The following is a 19562-nucleotide window of genomic DNA, read 5'->3' as shown; positions in this document are numbered from 1 at the left end:
CATTTTTATGCCCCCCTTCAAAGAAGAGGGGGTATATTGCTTTGCTCATGTCGGTCTGTCGGTCTGTCGGTCTGTCGGTCGGTCCGTCCACCAGGTGGTTGTCAGACGATAACTCAAGAACGCTTAGGCCTAGGATCATGAAACTTCATAGGTACATTGATCATGACTCACAGATGACCCCTATTGATTTTGAGGTCACTAGGTCAAAGGTCAAGGTCACTGTGACCCGAAATAGTAAAATGGTTTCCGGATGATAATTCAAGAACGCTTATGCCTAGGATCATGAAACTTGACAGGTAGATTGATCATGACTAGCAGATGACCCCTATTGATTTTCAGGTCACAAGGTCAAAGGTCAAGGTCACGGTGACCTGAAATAGTAAAATGGTTTCCGGATGATAATTCAAGAACGCTTATGCCTAGGATCATGAAACTTGATAGGTACATTGATCATGACTGGCAGATGACCCCTATTGATTTTCAGGTCACTAGGTCAAAGGTCAAGGTCACAGTGACCCGAAATAGTAAAATGGTTTCCTGATGATAACTCAGGAAAGCTTATGGCTAGGATCATGAAACTTCATAGGTACATTGATCATGACTCGCAGATGACCCCTATTGATTTTCAGGTCACTAGGTCAAAGGTCAAGGTCACAGTGACAAAAAACATATTCACAAAATGGCTGTCACTACAACTTAGAGCCTATATGGGGGGCATGCATGTTTTACAAACAGCCCTTGTGTTATGAAAGATTAGTATTGTCATATTGTCTATAAAGTCAAACTCGGCGTTTGTTTCGTCTGCCATTCTGAGAACTTTTATAAAGCCGACAAGAAGAATAATAACCCGAAACAGAATTGTGGATGTTGAAAAGCAGGTTGTGTAACTTATCAGAATGCTGTTATCTCAATTTTTTTTTAATGATTATTACTTCTGTTTTTAACAACATAAATTTACATTTTTATTATGTAATTAATTTTTTTTTTTCACATTTTCACAAGCTTCATCTTGAATTTAACAGTATGACATGCAAAAGAAGATCTTGCGGACTCCCATGAAACAACGATACTAAGTATAATAAACTTTTAAGAATGCTTTTTTTACATATCAATTTATTTTTACTAAACACCAATTTGTTTTGTTTACCTTGATATTATTATTTCGGATGGCTTTTCTGGACGAAATGTGGATGATTTTTTGTAGAATTTTGGTACCGGTATGATGAAACTCGTATCGCAATACAATGTGCGGATTGTGTATTGCAATATATACCGATATACCGGTATAATGTTGCAGCACTAGTCGCTAGGGTGCCATCCTATAATTGTCATGATACTAAGGAAGTACCTGATATGCAAATTACTTTGCCTTTATTTTGTTGTTAACTTATAAGACATGGAATGTTTAATTAAATGTCTTACTTTTCTTGAAAATGTTTTTATTCAGAATAAAAATTCAATGCACTCTGAATAGTGGCTGAATATGCTTGAAAACAGGTTATATGCTTATTGAAATAAAAAACAAAATAACTACTTAAACTATCTATGCATTTTCTGATCAAAAGTGTTATTTATATTTATTTTAAGAATAAACATCAGAATTCTAAATGTTTTGTAGAATGTGTGCATTTTATCCAGTAATCCCATAATACCAGTTTTTGGTTTAAAACCAATTGCATTATAATAAAAGTTTGCAACCCCTTGTTCCGAAATAAAAATCATTAAAAAATATGCGGAGTAATTCATTTAAACAAACAGAAAATGCAATCTGAAACCCTTAATAGGAGTCCTGCAATCATTAGTAATCAATAACTTACGTTTTAAAAAATCATTGGTTCATGCTACCAATTGTAAAATATGGCAACCAATCCCTGAATGATGTAAATATGCCATGACGTTGGAATAACATATATCCTGATCAGACTAGAATATTTAATATACCCATTGTCTGTTATAAAAAATAGTAACATAGGTTACAACTCAAATTTCTCACTTTGTTTAAACTTATTATAATTTGTAAATTATCAACTGGTAGGAGAGAAACATAATTTATGTTTGTTCTTCCTTTCTTCTGTTTGAATCACATTCTGAAGAAGTACATGTATTTGAACTTAAGTAATCTACTTTATAATTTTAACAAAGGAAATTAACCCATTTCATTCTGCCCCCCTTACAGATAAGATTACCCCAAGATCTGAGACCTGAGCAATAACTGATAAGCCATGCCAGACATTTGAGGGTCTGGTCAGATAAAGATTAGTACCACATTTATCATGTAATTGAAGTTTATATTTGTATACATTTTTAGAAAGAAGACAAAATTCTGAATCCAGTCATATATTTTTTATTTTATTATGTTCAGAATTAAACGAAATAATAGGCTGTAAACCCGGTAAATAAAACTAAAATTATAAAAAAAACAATTGTGGCAACATTTTCAACAAGATAAATCAAGATGATCTAATATATAAAATGTGTTGGTGTCAATGTACCAATTATTCCAAATTTTATACACTTTATAGGAAAGAAAAAAATATTAAAATATTCCTACAAACACCAAAGTTGTGATTATTATACTATACAAGGGGAAACTTACTAAAACCGCCAAAATAATTTGGTCTCATTGATAATGAAAAATACCAACAAAGTATGGTACAGAATTATTGATGTTATGTTCATTTTTCATGTAAACTACAGCAAAGCATACATTTTCTAAAAGGCAATGAACTGATCTAAAAGCTTATGCACCACCAATTTCGCTATAATTTCGTTCATTTCTGCCGTCGAAGTTTGCAGTCTTCCATTATGCATGGAATCCTTCAAAGTCGTCATCACTTTGCCAACGGATTAAAAAAAAACACGAAACCATTCGCCATCATTCCTTTGTTCACATTTATAGCCAGGCTCATTCAAATCACTCGTATTCGTGTCCAAATCATTATTTAATTCCACCTCAATATTGCTTCCATCGCTCTCAATGTCCGTGCTATCCGCCATGACGAAAATGAAAAAAAACCTGTCAAAATCGCTTCAGAAATACTCTGCAAAATTCACTTCCTTGTTATTCAAAATTGGCGCAGTGTTTTGATTCATCTGCGCATGCTCAAAGGAAGTCGTTTCTGGGTATTTTTCCACATGTTTTGATGACGTTTTACGATGTTTTTCCAACGTTTACACAGGGTTCCCCTACTGTCAGTAATACATACTGGTCAATTCGTATCCCGAATGAAATGGGTACGTACAAATCGATTCGAATGCCGAATGAAATGGGTTAAAGCATATTTTGTCGCAGAATTTTATTAACCAGGTTTTCCGAAGGAAAAAACTGGTTATTAGATTGGCGAATGCGGGCGGGCTGGCGGGCTGGCTGGCTGGCTGGCGGGCTGGCGGAATAAGCTTGTCCGGGCCATAACTATGTCGTTCATTGTCAGATTTTAAAATCATTTGGCACATTTGTTCACCATCATTGGACGGTGTGTCGCGCGAAATAATTACGTCGATATCTCCAAGGTCAAGGTCACACTTTGAGTTCAAAGGTCAAAAATGGCCATTAATGGGCTTGTCCGAGCCATAACTATGTCGTTCATCGTCAGATTTTAAAATCATTTGGCACATTTGTTCACCATCATTGGACGGTGTGTCGCGCGAAATAATTACGTTGATATCTCCAAGGTCAAGGTCACACTTTGAGTTCAAAGGTCAAAAATGGCCATAAATGAGCTTGTCCTTGCCATAACTATGTCATTCATTGTGAGATTTTAAAATCATTTGGCACATTTGTTCACCATCATGGGACGGTGTGTCCCACGAAAGAATCACGTCAATATCTCCAATGTCAAGGTCGCCACGACTAAAAATAGATTTAAAAAAAAAAAAAAACTTACAAAGGGGGTTAATTTTTTTTGGTCATTTCAAAAGTTCAGTTTGAGTTTTGTCCCTTTATCAGATTTTTTTTTCACAATGAAAACCTGGTTTTGTGACAATTTTGTCCCTTGTTTTATTTTGTATACCCTCCTGCTATACCATTCGACCCTAACATATTGACTGATTATATTCATAAATATAGCAATATTTGTATGTTTCTTATTGGCTTTTGTGGTCTTGTTCTTCATTTAAATAAAAAAGCCTGAGTGGTAAGAGTGGTACAATTGTGTAGTAAAATATAACACCCTGATGTCTGTAATGTTAATCAAGATTAAAGGTAGAGGTAAATATTACTCTAAGAGGGATTTGCAGGACTGTTATACTCTTAGAAGCATGATGATGATCATACATTGTTTAACCCCTTAGAAATGATCAACGTAAATTGATGTGGGGGCGCTGCATAAAACAACAATCAGGTCTTGTGTTCGCTGCATAATACAACTAAATAAGGTAAACATGTTCGCCGCATAATACAAATACATGTAAATGAGACCAATGTGTTCACTGCATAAAACAACAATGTCATTGTGTTCGCTGCATAATACAACTTAATCATGGCGATCCATCCCTTGACGAAGAAATTAGTTTTTACAGTAATGTATGCAATTGATGTTGCATTCATTTGCTGTTCTTGTTGATATCCTAGTTTTTCAAATGGCAGCGTTATATGTTCCCTATGATATATTGCTCAAGAGCTAGAAGGCTACACCATTGCAGGGCATAGACCTCATTTTTGTAAGTTAATACATGTTAATTATCCAAAAACTACCTCATTACATTTCTACTGTATTTATTGTTTTTAACAACAAAATCATACATCTGCAGCAGTGAGGCAAAACTTCTCTCTCATACAAAATTAATATCAACAACCAATAATAAACATCCTTAAGGTAATTGTATTAAAATGCGCAGACATGTTATGTTGTAGATAATTGTGTAACCTTAATGTTGCCTTGCTACGCTTTTCTTGTACGAATGAATGTGACTGTCCCACTTGTGTTTTCTGATAATAATTTGTACTGTTTGTATTAATCCTAAACTATGAATAAAAAGAACCATTTTTAGCAATTATTATACGCCCGTCTATGACGGGACGTATTATGGTATACCCCGCGTCCGTCTGTCCGTCCGTCTGTCCGTCCGTCTGTCCGTCCGTCTGTCCGTCCGTCCGTCCGTCCGTCTGTTAATGTCGTACGCTACGTCAAATATCCTTTGACAGATTTTCTTCAAATTTTAACACAATCTTAATATTGATAAACCCTGATCCCCTTTCGTTTTTGACGGAATTCTGAATTGTCGTTCCAGAGTTATGGGACTTTGTTCGTCAAAATTTCGTGATTTCATTGAATGTCCTACTGTAGCTCAAATATCCTTCGATGGATTTTTTTCAAATTTCAACACAATCTTAATATTGATAAACCCTGATCCCCTTTCGTTTTTGACGGAATTCTGAATTGTCGTTCCAGAGTTATGGGACTTTGTTCGTCAAAATTTCGTGATTTCATTGAATGTCCTACTGTAGCTATATAAAAATGTTAAAGTTGTTATAACTTTGGTATGCTTGGACCTAGAGTCTTGAAACTTGACATGAAGGTTGGCCAGAACTAGTAAGTAACCACTGGACATTTCAAGGTCATTCATTTGAAGGTCAAGGTCACTGTGACCTTGAATGTAAAAATGTTAAAGTTGTTATAACTTTGGTATGCTTGGACCTAGAGTCTTGAAACTTGACATGAAGGTTGGCCAGAACTAGTAAGTAACCCCTGGACATTTCAAGGTCATTCATTTGAAGGTCAAGGTCACTGTGACCTTGAATGTAAAAATGTTAAAGTTCTTATTTCATGTTATAACTTTGGTATGCTTGTACCTAGAGTCTTCAAACTTGAAATAAAGATTGGCCAGTACTAGAAGATGACCACTGGTCATTTCAATGTCATTCATTTGAAGGTCAAGGTCACTGTGACCTTAAATGTTAAAATGTTAAAATTGTTATAACTTTGGTATGCTTGGACATAGAGTCTTCAAACTTGACATGAAGGTTTGCAAGCACACTTAGATGACCACTGGTCATTTCAAGGTCATTCATTCTAAGGTCAAGGTCACTGTGACCTTAAATGTTATTGTTGTTCATGTATCCTACCGTAGCTCAAATATCCCCCGATGGATTTTTTATACGCCCGTCTATGACGGGACGTATTATGGTATACCCCGCGTCCGTCTGTCCGTCCGTCCGTCCGTCTGTTAATGTCGTACGCTACGTCAAATATCCTTTGACAGATTTTCTTCAAATTTTAACACAATCTTAATATTGATAAACCCTGATCCCCTTTCGTTTTTGACGGAATTCTGAATTGTCGTTCCAGAGTTATGGGACTTTGTTCGTCAAAATTTCGTGATTTCATTGAATGTCCTACTGTAGCTCAAATATCCTTCGATGGATTTTTTTCAAATTTCAACACAATCTTAATATTGATAAACCCTGATCCCCTTTCGTTTTTGACGGAATTCTGAATTGTCGTTCCAGAGTTATGGGACTTTGTTCGTCAAAATTTCGTTATTTCCATGCTCATGTACTTATAAAATAAACCATGTATTCAAATACAAATAAACTGAAGTAAAAAAATGATTCAAAGGGTTATTTATTACCTTACTACTTCATTGGCGAACGACGGGCGTATCATGCGCTCCCCGTCTCTAGATTTGCCACAGATTTCCACCAAATGCCATCGTTTGCCATGTAAAAGTGTGGCAAACGGTGAAAATTCGATGGAAAACGATGGAAAATGGTGAAATGCCATCGTTTTCCACTAATCGATGGAAATCAACAGTGGCATTCGATGTAAAACGGTGGAAATTTGATGGCAAACTGTGAAAAATTGGACTTAGTCTATTTTTGAAGTGAAAAATGTACATTTTGAATAGGAGAAAATGGCTCTTAGAAAATTTTGCAAGAAAACCTGAGTGGCAAACGGTGGAAAAAAAACTTAGAACATTTTCAAACAAAATGCTCTCTCAGAACAGAAAGTGAAAAACAGTTCTTTATTCAAATTGAATGTTCATCTAATAAAATGACATTGAATATGTGAAATTGACAAATAGAAATGGACATTTTTGTATTTCTAGATGTAAAACATACATTATACATAAATTATATACCGGTACATAATTGATTAAATGAAAAGATAGTAAAATAGGTAATGGTATAACATAATCAGCTCCCACAACATGTCTTTCTATAGAGGTATACATTCACCACACAAAGCTCAGTTAAATAAGAATTATAATTATTACAACTCTCAACAGAGTCCAGATACAACTAATCCCCTTCCACAGAGTTTGGAAATTCTGCAACTATTTTACTGCCTTCTACTTCAAAGCTCATCAGTACTTGTTGAATGTAAATTGCCTTTTTCACTGTTTGTTCAGCACTGAAACAAAATTACAAAATACATTTTCCAGTTATGATTTATATATCATTTTGAAGACATTTATAGACAGAATATTATTTTATACTTCTTTTTTTTTCATAAAATTTCCGCTTTTGGGGATTCTAACTGCTATAGTACCTTGAAATGAAACATTTTGGCAATTTGTAATTGGGAAATTGTTTAACTCAAGTAGTAACTAATCAAGCACTATCATATTTTGTTTCAATAAGTGTTCCTTACCTAGAGTATTCAACAATCTGCAGATGTGGCACGTTGTCTTGAAGAAGCTTTTCTTTCACTTTGAGTTGTCTCCCTACTGCTAGAACAGTAGACGTTTCAGTGTTTTGAAGAAAGAAATCAACCTCCAGAAACCGTTTGTTGACACTGGTTTCGCTGACTATGACAGTATGCGAATTTCTCTTCTTTACTTTGGTACAACTTTTGCTTGACACTTTAACACCATTTACAACTATTTTCTTCACAAGTTTGTAGTGTGTCAATTCAATGCCCATTGCCATTTTATTGATTTGTATTTTCAAGTTTTCAAATAAATGCCCTTCAAGCTTGTATTGTCTTTTCACTATACATGGTTGATATGTGTCTTTTGCGTTCTCTTTAAATTGAAATTTAATGAATTCTTGCACTTGGTGATTATGAATTGCTGGTGCAACATTTTCAATATGTTTTTCAGCCATTAGTATCCAAAATATCTGAAAGCAAACATTTCCAGTTCCATGTATTGTTTTTTTTATTTGTCCATTGAACGATTCAAAACTAAAACATGACCAAGCCCACATTGGTCCCCAATTAGCAACACATTTACTAATGTGCAACAGATTGTGCATGTTTAGACCCATAATATTGTTTAAATATAAAGAGTCTGCAGTTTTTACAAATGTCCCCAACAACATTTCTGCCCTTTCAATGTCTGCTGATGTCATTCCTTCAGTGAGAAGGATATATATGCCTTCCACTAACAAACTTAAATGTTTGAGGTAAATGTCTGGTAAAATTCCTTTAAGGCATGGTATGCTGTAAAAAAGAAGCCAAACTCTTAGTTCAGAAGCTTTCCAGTGCTTTAAAGTTGAACTTATTCTTCTTGGAAGTCTGTGAACTGTTTGTGGTGGTGTTAGCTGCATAAGCCGTTGGTCAACTTTTTGAACTGAATGCCCAATATAAAAGAGATGACCTGAATATTTGTTATCAAACCAAAATGTCAGCAGCTTTTTAGTTATGCCAAGGAGAACGCCATGCATGTTCAACGATATTCATATTTAGTTCAAAGCCATCCAAAAACAGCAACACACTTTGTCCCTGAAAACCATTGACAGTCGTGCAACTTTCTTGAGCCTGTTTACTATCTTCACGTATACCAGTACTTGTTCGTAGATTCCTTGATTCTGTGTATGGGAAAATCTTGCAATGTCCTTTACCACTCTTAACTTGAACACCTTTGTCATAACAAAACACACACGGAAACTCCCCGTTAAATTGGGTCATTTTGAGAACTGATGATCGGGCCTGAAGATCCATTGTTGCAATTATAAGCTTTGCTCTGCTTTTAATTTCTTTCTTATCTATTGTAAATGTAAATCCTTCTGTCTGTAAATGTTCCAAATCTTTCACGAATTCTTTCAGATAAATTGTCATTGAAGGCTTGCCAATGCCTTGCCACACACCCCAAAGAATCATATTTTTTTTTCTAAAACGTTTGTGTCTAGGTATTTCATTTATTAATAGGTACACTGGCCACATTGACACCCCAGAACTTTTAAAGAGTGGTACACCATCAGTAAAAAGTGTAAAGGTTATATTATTATTATTACTAAGAAAATTGCCAGATTGTTTTAGCAGTTTGTAGTTATCTCCGTCAGTCACATCAGTAATATTTGGCGTACCCTCACGATAGTATGTTTCTTGTATTGAGTCCCACACTCCCGGTTTGGTAAGGATGTCCTGTAACTGAAGTTCTAAGTCTCCAGTCATGAAAAAGCTGTTGTTCTTCACCGTAGGTGTTTTTCCAGGGCAAGCAGGTGTTGTGCATGTTTCGCTGCCTTTGACTAGTGTATTCTTACATACATTACAGAATGTAAATGATTTCAAGAAATCTTTGTTAAAGCCACATCTCTGTTTAAGCAAAGAAATGTTGCAATTGATAAGACTACTATCTGGTACATAGAGCTTCAAAAGAGATAGCAAATCTTGTAAAGCTGTGTCTGATAAATTGTGGCGACTAGCAAATGCTAGTACTACCAACTCATGTTCTAGTTTAGTTATTTTAGAACTGTACTGACTCTGTGTGCAGTCGGGGCATTGAACAACATAAAGCGGTGCATCACACATTGTAGTGGTAAATGCATTTTTTGGCAAAACATCTTCATCGTCTGTGCCTGATTCAATATCCATATCCGATTCGAAACTTGAGCAAGTAGATGTTGAATCATAATCTTGTGAATTTCCAGCTTCAGACATGTTGTCTTTTATTGATTCCCTATCAATGTTTGGGTTGGATTCTACATTTGTCTCATAGTCACTGGATTCGTCTTGCACCAGACTAGCGGTTTCGTCGTCATGTCTTCTTCTGAAACGTTACAACAAATTTAAATAGTCGCATCACATTACGCAAGTCTAATGCTACGCTGGTCTGAAAAGTAGTCAGTCAGAAAATAAGCAATCACCATATCGTATAATCGGTCAAATATAAATGCCTTTGCTACAGCGTTTGTTGCTCTGTCAACGCCCGTATACAGTATTCCAACCGCCGCGCAGAGATTTGACTGATTCCGAGCATAGCTGGATATCAAATCCCTACCATCATCACCAATGTGTGCCGATGATTGATTCAAACATTATATTTAACATTTTAATTGTTATTTTTAAGTATTATTGTACAAATCATATAAAAAACGTCCATTCATGTATATTTGTTCATTAAATTACAATAGATAAGAAACAGTTAAAAATAAAAAATCCTTCCAGACTTCCAAAATCGGATAACAGCTGCGTAGAGTTTGACAGTATTTGTATTTTTCATAATTGAGCATCGCTTAACCATGCACGAATCGAAACAAGCCACATATTTTAATGTATACAACCAACACAATTAAAATTTTATAAAGGAGTTAAGTGTTTGGTAATTATTATCATTAATGTATTTCAATATCAAATGGCATAATGATAAATTTAATACAAGCAAACCCTGCTTACATTGGCAACAACATTGGTGCTTACTTTTTTAAACGCCAGGCAGTTGTTCTGGGCATGCTTAGTTCATCATCTTTTTCATACTGCTTGTATTGTCGTTTCTGTAAATTTACTGAAATGTAATTAAATGCAACACTCAATGCTAATTTTTAAATAAAATTGTATTATCTTGTTGATCAGCAAAGAAACAAAATCAACAACAACAAAAATGAAAAGAACACCGTGTTAAAGTAATGATACTTCAAGAAACTAAACCGACAACCATTTGATCTCATTCTGCATGTTAATCAGCGAGAATTAAGAGAATTTATAATGCCAGAATGCAAGAAAATCAGCAGTTTAGATAAAAATGAAATTTTTCGCCTTGGAGAAATTTAGAAGACGCCTCATTTTGGCAAAATCGTTCTTAATTAAAAAATAAGAACATTATGTCAGAATTTCGCAGGTAGTTTACATTAACACCATACAGTTTCAAAGTTGGATTGAACAGTACTTATTTTTATTGTTTGTGCGTGAAAAGCTCACGATATGATTATGAACAGTGTGCGGAATTTGTTTATTGTTTTCATTTGACACGTTCACGTATCAGAGGTGTGCGCCGTCTAATGATATGCGAGTTAAAAATCACAAATTCACAATCACATCGCACTAGTATGAGTATGTTGCATATAATTATAAATAAACAAGTAAACAAAGTTGAAACGAGTGGGTATTTAGCCACAGATAATATTTAAAAAAAAACTCCCAGGAACAAAAGGCCGTCTTCATAGCGAGTGTTATTAATTGTATAAGGTCTTTTCGGTACCGTAGAAATAGAGAATATTATGTGAGTGTCGGATAAAGACCAAGTTTATCATTCGATGCTTAATAGAACCATGGTTCGCGCCGAGCATGATCAACTTTATCTGTATTCAAAACTGACATAATATTCCATTTATCATTTTATTTCTTAAATTTGTACATAAATAATGTTCAAATATCGCATTTTTAGACGATTTTGTTCGTCCGCAGTTGACAAACGCAGATTCTCCAATTTTTGGAAAAAGCCAATAATAATCTAAAAATAGCACGCGACAGGTTTATTCAACAAGGTGGGATAGAGGCTAGTCGATCTATTTCATGGGGTGTTATACAGTTAATGCATGTCTGATAATGGGATAAACCAGTGTCTAACATTCACTCACCTAGGGAAACGTTGTGTATTGAAGCCAGGTGTGTAACAAGAGTTTGCTTTCGGCTTAGAATCTTCGCGCACTCTTCGATTGGACACGCCCATTGTTTTTCTGATAGCTGACAGTTGTGTATTGTATCTTCGTCGAAACTAAAACGATCATGTTTATTTATGACGTGTATTGGCCATAATAAATAACTAATTAAAAATATTAACAAATATGATAATGACGCAGGATATCTGTTCTATTTACAGTCGATCGTTCATCGTTTCAAATTGGTGATGGTTTTATAACTGTGCATCAAAATGACGATTCCATTTCGCCTTTTTCCCCATAACATAAGAGACGAATGTACGAGTCATTATTTAACTGCATTTTGTTTAACCTAACAGAGAAATAAATTTAATATAAGTTAAAAATCACAACCTCTTAGCACATTGTATTTTACTTTATTATAAGTACGTTTGCTGCTTACTTGTGAGTTTGCTCTGCATTGTTTCCAGAACCACTTGCCATTTTACATCCCGATCTAGGTGCAGTTAAGTAGATACACACATGCTTCTTAAAGTCAGCGATGGTATTATTAATGTCAGTACTTTATATTAATAATTAAATTACATTACTAAGTTCTGTCGACGGAAGACCGATATCCCGCTAATTAACTGTGCAAACAAACTCAATCTTCAGTTAGTAAATTAACTGCCCATCCCAATCCTGTCCCTATCTTGTTAAACACAAGTGGTCAGCTGCATTGGAAAGCTGCCAAATCACGTGACATGGTTTGAATAGGAGCAGCCTTTCGCCAACTGATAAGCCCGCCCGTTTTCCATAACTTCGCCGCAATTTTAGCATAGTGTACACAGGTGTTTTTATAAGGGTGTTTGGAATCTAATCTGCAATGGCTGATCAAGTTGGACTTTTTATTTGGATCAACGATGTTCCTATTAGTGGAAGTGTTTTGAAGTTGAGTAATATTGTATTTCCCAGAAGCGATTATTCGTCATATGCTGTTGGACAAAACGTGACAGTGAAATGTCCAGGCTTTGGGAAACATGATGCCGTGATTGCTAAAATTGGAGGTAAGAATTTAAATATGTTTAGTTTGTTAACGCCTTTTTTCCGTTTAACTTAAGATAAAATTCAATTGTTTTACTTGTGCACACCCTTAGCAGGATGGCATCAGAGCATTATGGCAATGCGCTTTTAAATAAGGCTTGAATATAAATTGGTATTTTAAACGCAAAATACATGTAGAGTTCTAGTTCACACCTATTTCGTTTAGACGCAAGTGAGAAGAAAGAATTTGAGATGCTTCTAAAGGAGACAAACATATTCACAAGACTTCTTGATGAATTAAGCATTCCTCAGGCTAAACAACAACAAAAAATTGATGGTGGCGACAGGAGCAATGAGTCAGTTGAGCATGCTGATCCAGATTCAAATGTAAGTTGCTCAGTGAAACGTGTGCTGCGAGTGATTTTCATACATAACATGTTCGCAAAAAGCATTTAATGTATAAGTGGACCTATACTGTTCATAGAGTTAATAATTTCAGTCGATCATGATAAATGTATTTTTTAAAGCAGGCAAACAACAACTGTCACGTCACGTGATCAGTCTTTTTTTAGATCCGAATGAATGACAGTACGCGTTGTTTAATTGGTTGATATTTTACGATTGACCAATCGGCGAATGTTTAACAGGTTGATGTTGATAACTAAGGCAATATGGCGACTCTCTTTCGTTGAGAAAAAATTCACAAGGTTTAAATTGTTATTCGGTAATTATCGGATATAATTTGTTGTCAAATATCGAAGTTCTGGTTTATATTATTGTCAAAGTAATATATACACCATGTGAAATTTGTATGCGTGTAGTAATTGTTGCATTTTTATTGTATTTTGGTTGAGAATCGATGTTTTGCAACTTTGGGACAGACAGTTTCGTTTCAACCTTTCAGATTTACTTTGTATTTATTTACAAATTAAAACTCCTGACAAAATGGGTGAAAAAGTGTGTATTAGAACGATTACGACTTTAATCCTTGATCTGGTTATCTCTGTTATCATTTATGTAATTTATTAACTTAAGTAAAGGCTCATAAAAGCTGACGATCCGTAATTATTACCGATTTTTAAATATTTTTTTATAAAGGTTATCAAAAAACAATATGTATTCTATTGGACATTACCATAAACAAATAGACAGTACAACTTGTTTTGAGCTCAATATACAGTGTCTTCCAAGTAAATTGTGTTTACAAACAATCAGTTTCTTTACAATACATTGGTAGTGATATAATAAGCTACTTTCTGCTGGTAAAAAGTTGTTTAAAATAGAATTAAAATTGAATTTTCTTTCGGCTATTTTTAGCACTCATCACCGCTTTTAGACTACAAACCACGTTAGTTGCAAAGTTGTAAACATTTCTTCCAATTATGAAACAGGTACATGTGTATATCTTCCATAATTCTTGACAACCTTGCACATAAGCTGTGTTATTATCATTGTTTATGCCTTTTTATGTGTGTGTTGTTATTGGTAGGTGGCACAAACGAAGACGAAAGTTATAAAGCCAAAGGCTGTGAAAAGGAAGATAATTGTCAATGATGATGATCAACTGAACAGCACAAAGGTAAGCAGCTTTTTTATTTCTGAAATTCTCCCTTTCGTGAACGGACATGGCATATATATGCATTAAACTTTAGATTCAAATTAAACTGATTGCACAAAGAATCATTTTTGTTTGTAATATTTTTTTTTTATAAAATCCTTCCAGTAAACATTGATTCTTATCCCATTTTTTTTTTGCGACTTTTCAGCAGAAGAAATTAGAGCAAGTGGCGGAAGACTTAGCGCTATGTGATTTATCACCACCTAGGTATTGTAATATATTGCACTTAAAAGCAAAATATATATGATTTATCACAAAATATTATTTTATTTACAATTTAAAGCTTACAATTAAAAGAAAAATATGTTTTAACCAGTATCAGGTTATTTTGCTTCCAAGGAGTTTCCTGGCCCTGTTATTTCACTCCAGGTAGTGACTGGTAGTCTCCACTTTGGTAGTTTTGCTCCCATTACTATCATTATGATTCAGTTATTGATCAACAAACCAAATATTTTGTTTTGCTTTAATTTATTCTATAAATAAAATATGAACAATTATGAACAGATCATTTATGTCAACAGGATCAGTTTAACATATAACTTTAACTTTTTACCATTATGGGAAAGGATACCTAGACATAAAAATTGGTTCTGAGTCCAAAACAGAACCATAATCGTCAAACCTAGACTCAGAATGTCTGAATGGATTTTTTTTATTTATCAATTTCCATGTATCAATTATCACAAATAAAGTTCTAATTCACCAAATGATGTGTATGCTCTTCGAATATTGTTTGGTTAACAGTAAATGTCATAATATCCATTACTGTGTAACAATTAAGTAAATGAACTTTTTAATTGAAATTAGTCTATTGTTCTGCAAAATACTTCAGGCTTGAGGACACTGGATGTTTGTTCAGTACAAGCATGGCAGTACTCGCTGACACTCCAGTAAAAAAAAATACTAGTATGCCCACTTCCTCTCCACGACCATCACCTCCAGTCACGCCAAGACGATTTTCCCCACGACACCAATACCAGTGCTGTAATCATCAGCAAGAGTTGTTTAGTTTGAGAGCGTCGGTTACCAGCCTAGAGTATTGGTGCAAACAGATGTGGAATGATTTAGCTGTAAGTTTATCCATTTGTTTTTGTGTGTTTTTTGTTTGCTATAGTTACATGTATTTAAATTTCATTAAAGTATATGTAGTTAAAAACGGAAAATTACATGGGATAAACATCAAATTGATTATGTAAATGTTATTATTATGTTGGTATTATTTCAGTCTGTTAAAACTGAATTGGCGAACCTGAAGCAGGCAAACATTTGCAGTACACCCAGGCATACTGGTACACAGGATAGCAGCAAGGTAACAATAAACAATGTTGCTTTTATGTATATTGGTAATTTTATTTAAAGAACTAAATGAAACATACCAGGGTTTTTTAAGGCTCGGGAGAAGGGACCCGAGCCTTCATATATGGGGCTGGGGGCTGGGAAATAGCGTGTGAAAAAAATGGGGACAATAAGCACGCAATGTTACTTAAAGGGGAATGAAATGTCCAAATGTACGTTTCATTTTAGGAGAAAGGGGCATGAATAAAAAAAATATGAGGGGATGTAGCCTGTTTTCTGCTACAGCTATAGAATAAAAAAAGCACTGCCTGCCCTTGTGAAATTTGTTCCCCTTTTGATATTTGACATGCATACCAAATTAAACCTGAAAATCTTTGCTCAATTCTGAGAAATAGACCTTAACAAAAAGATCTACCCATGCTGAGGGTGACATGTGGGTCACAACAATAGCTCCCTTTTTGAAGTGTTTTGATACAGGCCATGTTATTTTCTCGAGACAGTCTTAAGGGTCTTTGATTAATACCACTGCCTTTATCAAATCACTTATTTAATGACATGTACATCAGTTGTTCCGTTTTAACAATGCTCTTGTATACAGTATATTTGTTATGTGGTTGGTTAATCTCTCTTGCAGTCTTTTCTTGTTATATATCTTATTTTATCTTAACTAATTTGATTTTGTTGCATTATAGCCTGTTGGATCTCCAAACAGCACAATCAATGTACTACAGACTACCCCCATGTCTAGTGCATCAGCATCAGCTAGTGCTGCTTCCTCTATTGGAACATATCGAGGTTACACCAAGGTATTTGTGTTTTTATAGTCTTGGAAAGTCACTTCCATATGTAAATTTTAAGTAAAATTTGGCAAATATCTAGTTTAAATATTTTCTAGTGTTTGGTGTTCTACAAAATACACATGCTAGGCAGTTAAATAATAAAGGGAAAAAAAGATCTCATAATTACATTGTTTTCTTTTGTATTCAGTTCAGATTTAAAAAAAATGGGTGCTTAGTTTTTACTGGTCTCATTTCACATTTTTTATTGTTGTAGAGTCAAGTAGTGGCTGAAATTGCGCTGTGCAAAAATTACAAGAAGGCCACAGCAAAGGTGTTCCGAATGCTGTTCAACAAGGAGGAGGTGCAGGGAAGATCTCTAAGTGGTCAGAGGGGAAACAGTGGCGATGCAAGACCACAAATTGAAGACAGGCAAAAACTGTCCTTTTTACAAGGTGACATACACATTTGCAAATGAAATTGTTACCTTATAGGTTATGATTATTTTATGTATTTTAATGATGTTTTTTCCCCAAACAAATGCCATTTAAAATATGTATATTTAATATAAGCAACCAATAAGGGCAGTATTCGCTCAAAAATCCCATTGTAAAGCAACATGTTCTTAAATAATTAACATTTTATGGACTAAAAAACTGGACTTAAACACTTGCCTTTAGCTAGGTTTAAAAAATATTGGGACAATAAGAAAACACCAATTAACCCAACAATGTCTTTTTAAGTGTGTGTTTTTTTTTGCTTGTTTTTCAGAATGCATCATGGAGGGTTTCCCAGCATGCTCAAAAGACTCTATCAACATCGTGTTAAGACACTTGTTGAAGCCATCAAGAAACAATTTAAATGATAATTAATATGTATATTTCTGTGTTTTTTTATGTCCCTCAGTCTGTACAGGGGACATATTGTTTTTGCCCTGTCTGTTTGTTTGTTTGCGTCAAACTTTAACTTTTGCCATATTGAAGATAGGAACTTGATATTTGGCATGCATGTGTATCTCGTGGAGCTGCATATTTTGAGTGGTGAAAGGTGAAGGTCATCCCTCAAGGTCAAATACATGGGGGACACAGTGTTTCACAAACACATCCTGTTTATATTTTCATTCATGTATACACGAAAAAATATTATAAATATATACAATATTTCTTTACCTACTTTGTATTTTATTTATCCTTTTTAGCTCACCTGAGCACAACGTGCTCATGGTGAGCTTTTGTGATCGCCTTTTGTCCGTGGTCCGTTGTGCGGCGTCAACATTTGCCTTGTTTACTCTCTAATTGTACATCTTTTTCATCCATTTGCCATTTTCGGTGGCAAACGGTGTAAAATATTACACCGTTTTCCACTGGATGGCAAACGGTGGCATTTTGTCTATGTACTCCACCGTTTGCCATTGTCTGTGGCAAACGATGTAAAATTTTTCATCGTTTTCCACTGGATGGCAAACCATGGCATTTTGTTTCAATACTCCACCGTTTGCCATCGTCTGTGGCAAACGATGTAAAATTTTACATCGTTTTCCACTGGATGGCAAACGATGGCATTTTGTTTCAATACTCCACCGTTTGCCATCGTCTGTGGCAAACGATGTAAAATTTTACATCGTTTTCCACTGGATGGCAAACGATGGCATTTCGTTCCAATACTCCACCGTTTGCCATCAAATGCCACCAAATGCCATCGATGATGTAAATTCTTCCACTGTCCTCTTTTTTTTTTCACCGTTTGCCACTGATTTTCATCGAATTTGATGTTCCAATACTCCATCGTTTGCCACTCTTTTTTCCATGTAAAACGATGAAAATCGGTGGCAAATCTAGAGACGGGTCATGGCGCAGCTTTTATCTGATATGACTGTAATGTGGTTTAATCTTTATTGTGTTTAATTTGGTTGTAGTTGTATGCATGAACTAGGATGTACATGATTGTAATACTTAGCTATCTATTCTCCACAGTCAACATTTAAGCATGCCTTTCCGTTTACCAGATTTGCTTGAGACTCCTCACCAGTGGTTATTTCCGTTGATCACAATAATAATAAGTGACAGCAAAATTTGTCTTGTTCTTAAATTAATATATTTATGAGTAGACCAAAAATATTGTATATGCCCCTGCATTGACAGATTTGGGAGGTACATATTGATTGACCCATCCTTCCATCTCTACACGGTGAACACAAATCTTTCTTACTTGCATGGATTTTGTGCTTGAAAACTACCAACACACCCATATTAACCTTACTGCAGGTTGCTGTTGATGCTCACCTACTTTTGGTTTAGACTAATGCAGAGTCCAATCTCTTGTAGGCTAAGAGCTTATGTAGGCTGAGAGCTTGTATAAGCTTTATTGCTGAATAAATGTTGTTGTTGTTGTTTATCCCTTTACCACTTAGATACGTATTTTGACGCATTTGTATTCTCTCAGAAAGTTAGATTTAAATAAAGACCTATCTTACTAGATGCAAGTTTAAAAGGCTTCATTTCAAACTCTTAAATACTGATAAGCAGCAAACAGCATAAAACCTGAACAGACTGCAAGTTACTCACAAGCTGTTCTGGTTTTATGCTGTTTTCACATAGCCATTTTAGATTGCTTTTAGTGGGAAAGGGTTAACTAAAATTTATGCATTCCATCTAACAACATTTCCGCTTTCTACAATGCTTAAACACTCTTAATAAACTAAAATCACCTGCTTCATCTTGACTATGACATTGACCAACTTTGGGACTTAAACTCAGAAGGTCTAAATTTTGGTTACACCAAATTTACCTATCTTTAGTTTCTCCTAGAAATTAACCTCATTTTGTAATTAGATTTTTCACTCTGGCCCAGTTCTTAATTATAACCCACCAAACTAAGTTGAGCTTGTCTGTTGGTCAGTCGGTCGGTCGCTCCGTACTAAGCGTCCGCTCTCTGATTAAAGTTGTTTTCATCCGATCTTCACCAAACTTGGTAATATGTCATATCTAGGTGATGTCTAGGTCAAGTTCGAATATGGGTCATGCTGGGTCAAAAACTGGGGTCAAGGGTTCACTTCTGTGCGTTTTAATCATTGAGCATGGTGTCCGCT

At 34.9% G+C, this 19562-nt stretch overlaps 4 protein-coding genes across 13 annotated transcripts in view; 3 read left to right on the top strand and 1 right to left on the bottom strand.

Annotated features, from left to right (window-relative positions):
• Nucleotides 1-19562, bottom strand: part of LOC127867104 (dihydrofolate reductase-like) — a 632040-nt gene that overhangs the window by 167295 nt on the left and 445183 nt on the right. The window lies entirely within an intron of this gene.
• LOC127867113 (uncharacterized) overlaps nucleotides 1-19562 on the top strand; it is a 707753-nt gene that overhangs the window by 336701 nt on the left and 351490 nt on the right. The gene's annotated exons all lie outside the window — the stretch shown is intronic.
• The window catches only part of LOC127867094 (uncharacterized), a 514868-nt gene that overhangs the window by 358414 nt on the left and 136892 nt on the right, over nucleotides 1-19562 (top strand). The window lies entirely within an intron of this gene.
• On the top strand, nucleotides 12500-17640 carry LOC127867097 (uncharacterized). The gene is made up of 9 exons (XM_052408086.1): nucleotides 12500-12807; nucleotides 13011-13171; nucleotides 14274-14363; nucleotides 14551-14609; nucleotides 15235-15472; nucleotides 15628-15711; nucleotides 16391-16504; nucleotides 16752-16929; nucleotides 17246-17640. Exons 1-9 carry the CDS (start codon nucleotides 12627-12629, stop codon nucleotides 17344-17346), a joined length of 1206 nt encoding a protein of 401 aa, XP_052264046.1. The 5' UTR covers nucleotides 12500-12626; the 3' UTR covers nucleotides 17347-17640.

This window comes from Dreissena polymorpha, chromosome 2 (assembly GCF_020536995.1).
Source record: "Dreissena polymorpha isolate Duluth1 chromosome 2, UMN_Dpol_1.0, whole genome shotgun sequence".
NCBI classification, from domain to species: domain Eukaryota; kingdom Metazoa; phylum Mollusca; class Bivalvia; order Myida; family Dreissenidae; genus Dreissena; species Dreissena polymorpha.
The sequence above is the reverse complement of the archived record's forward strand: the minus strand, read 5'-3'. Positions and strand labels throughout refer to the sequence as shown.

Coding starts and splice junctions, on each gene's coding strand:
- LOC127867097 (XM_052408086.1), top strand. CDS start 12,627: ATGGCTGATCAAGTTGGACTTTTTATTTGGATCAACGATGTTCCTATT. Junction 15,473..15,627: donor AGATGTGGAATGATTTAGCT/GTAAGTTTATCC, acceptor GTATTATTTCAG/TCTGTTAAAACTGAATTGGC. Junction 15,712..16,390: donor GTACACAGGATAGCAGCAAG/GTAACAATAAAC, acceptor GTTGCATTATAG/CCTGTTGGATCTCCAAACAG.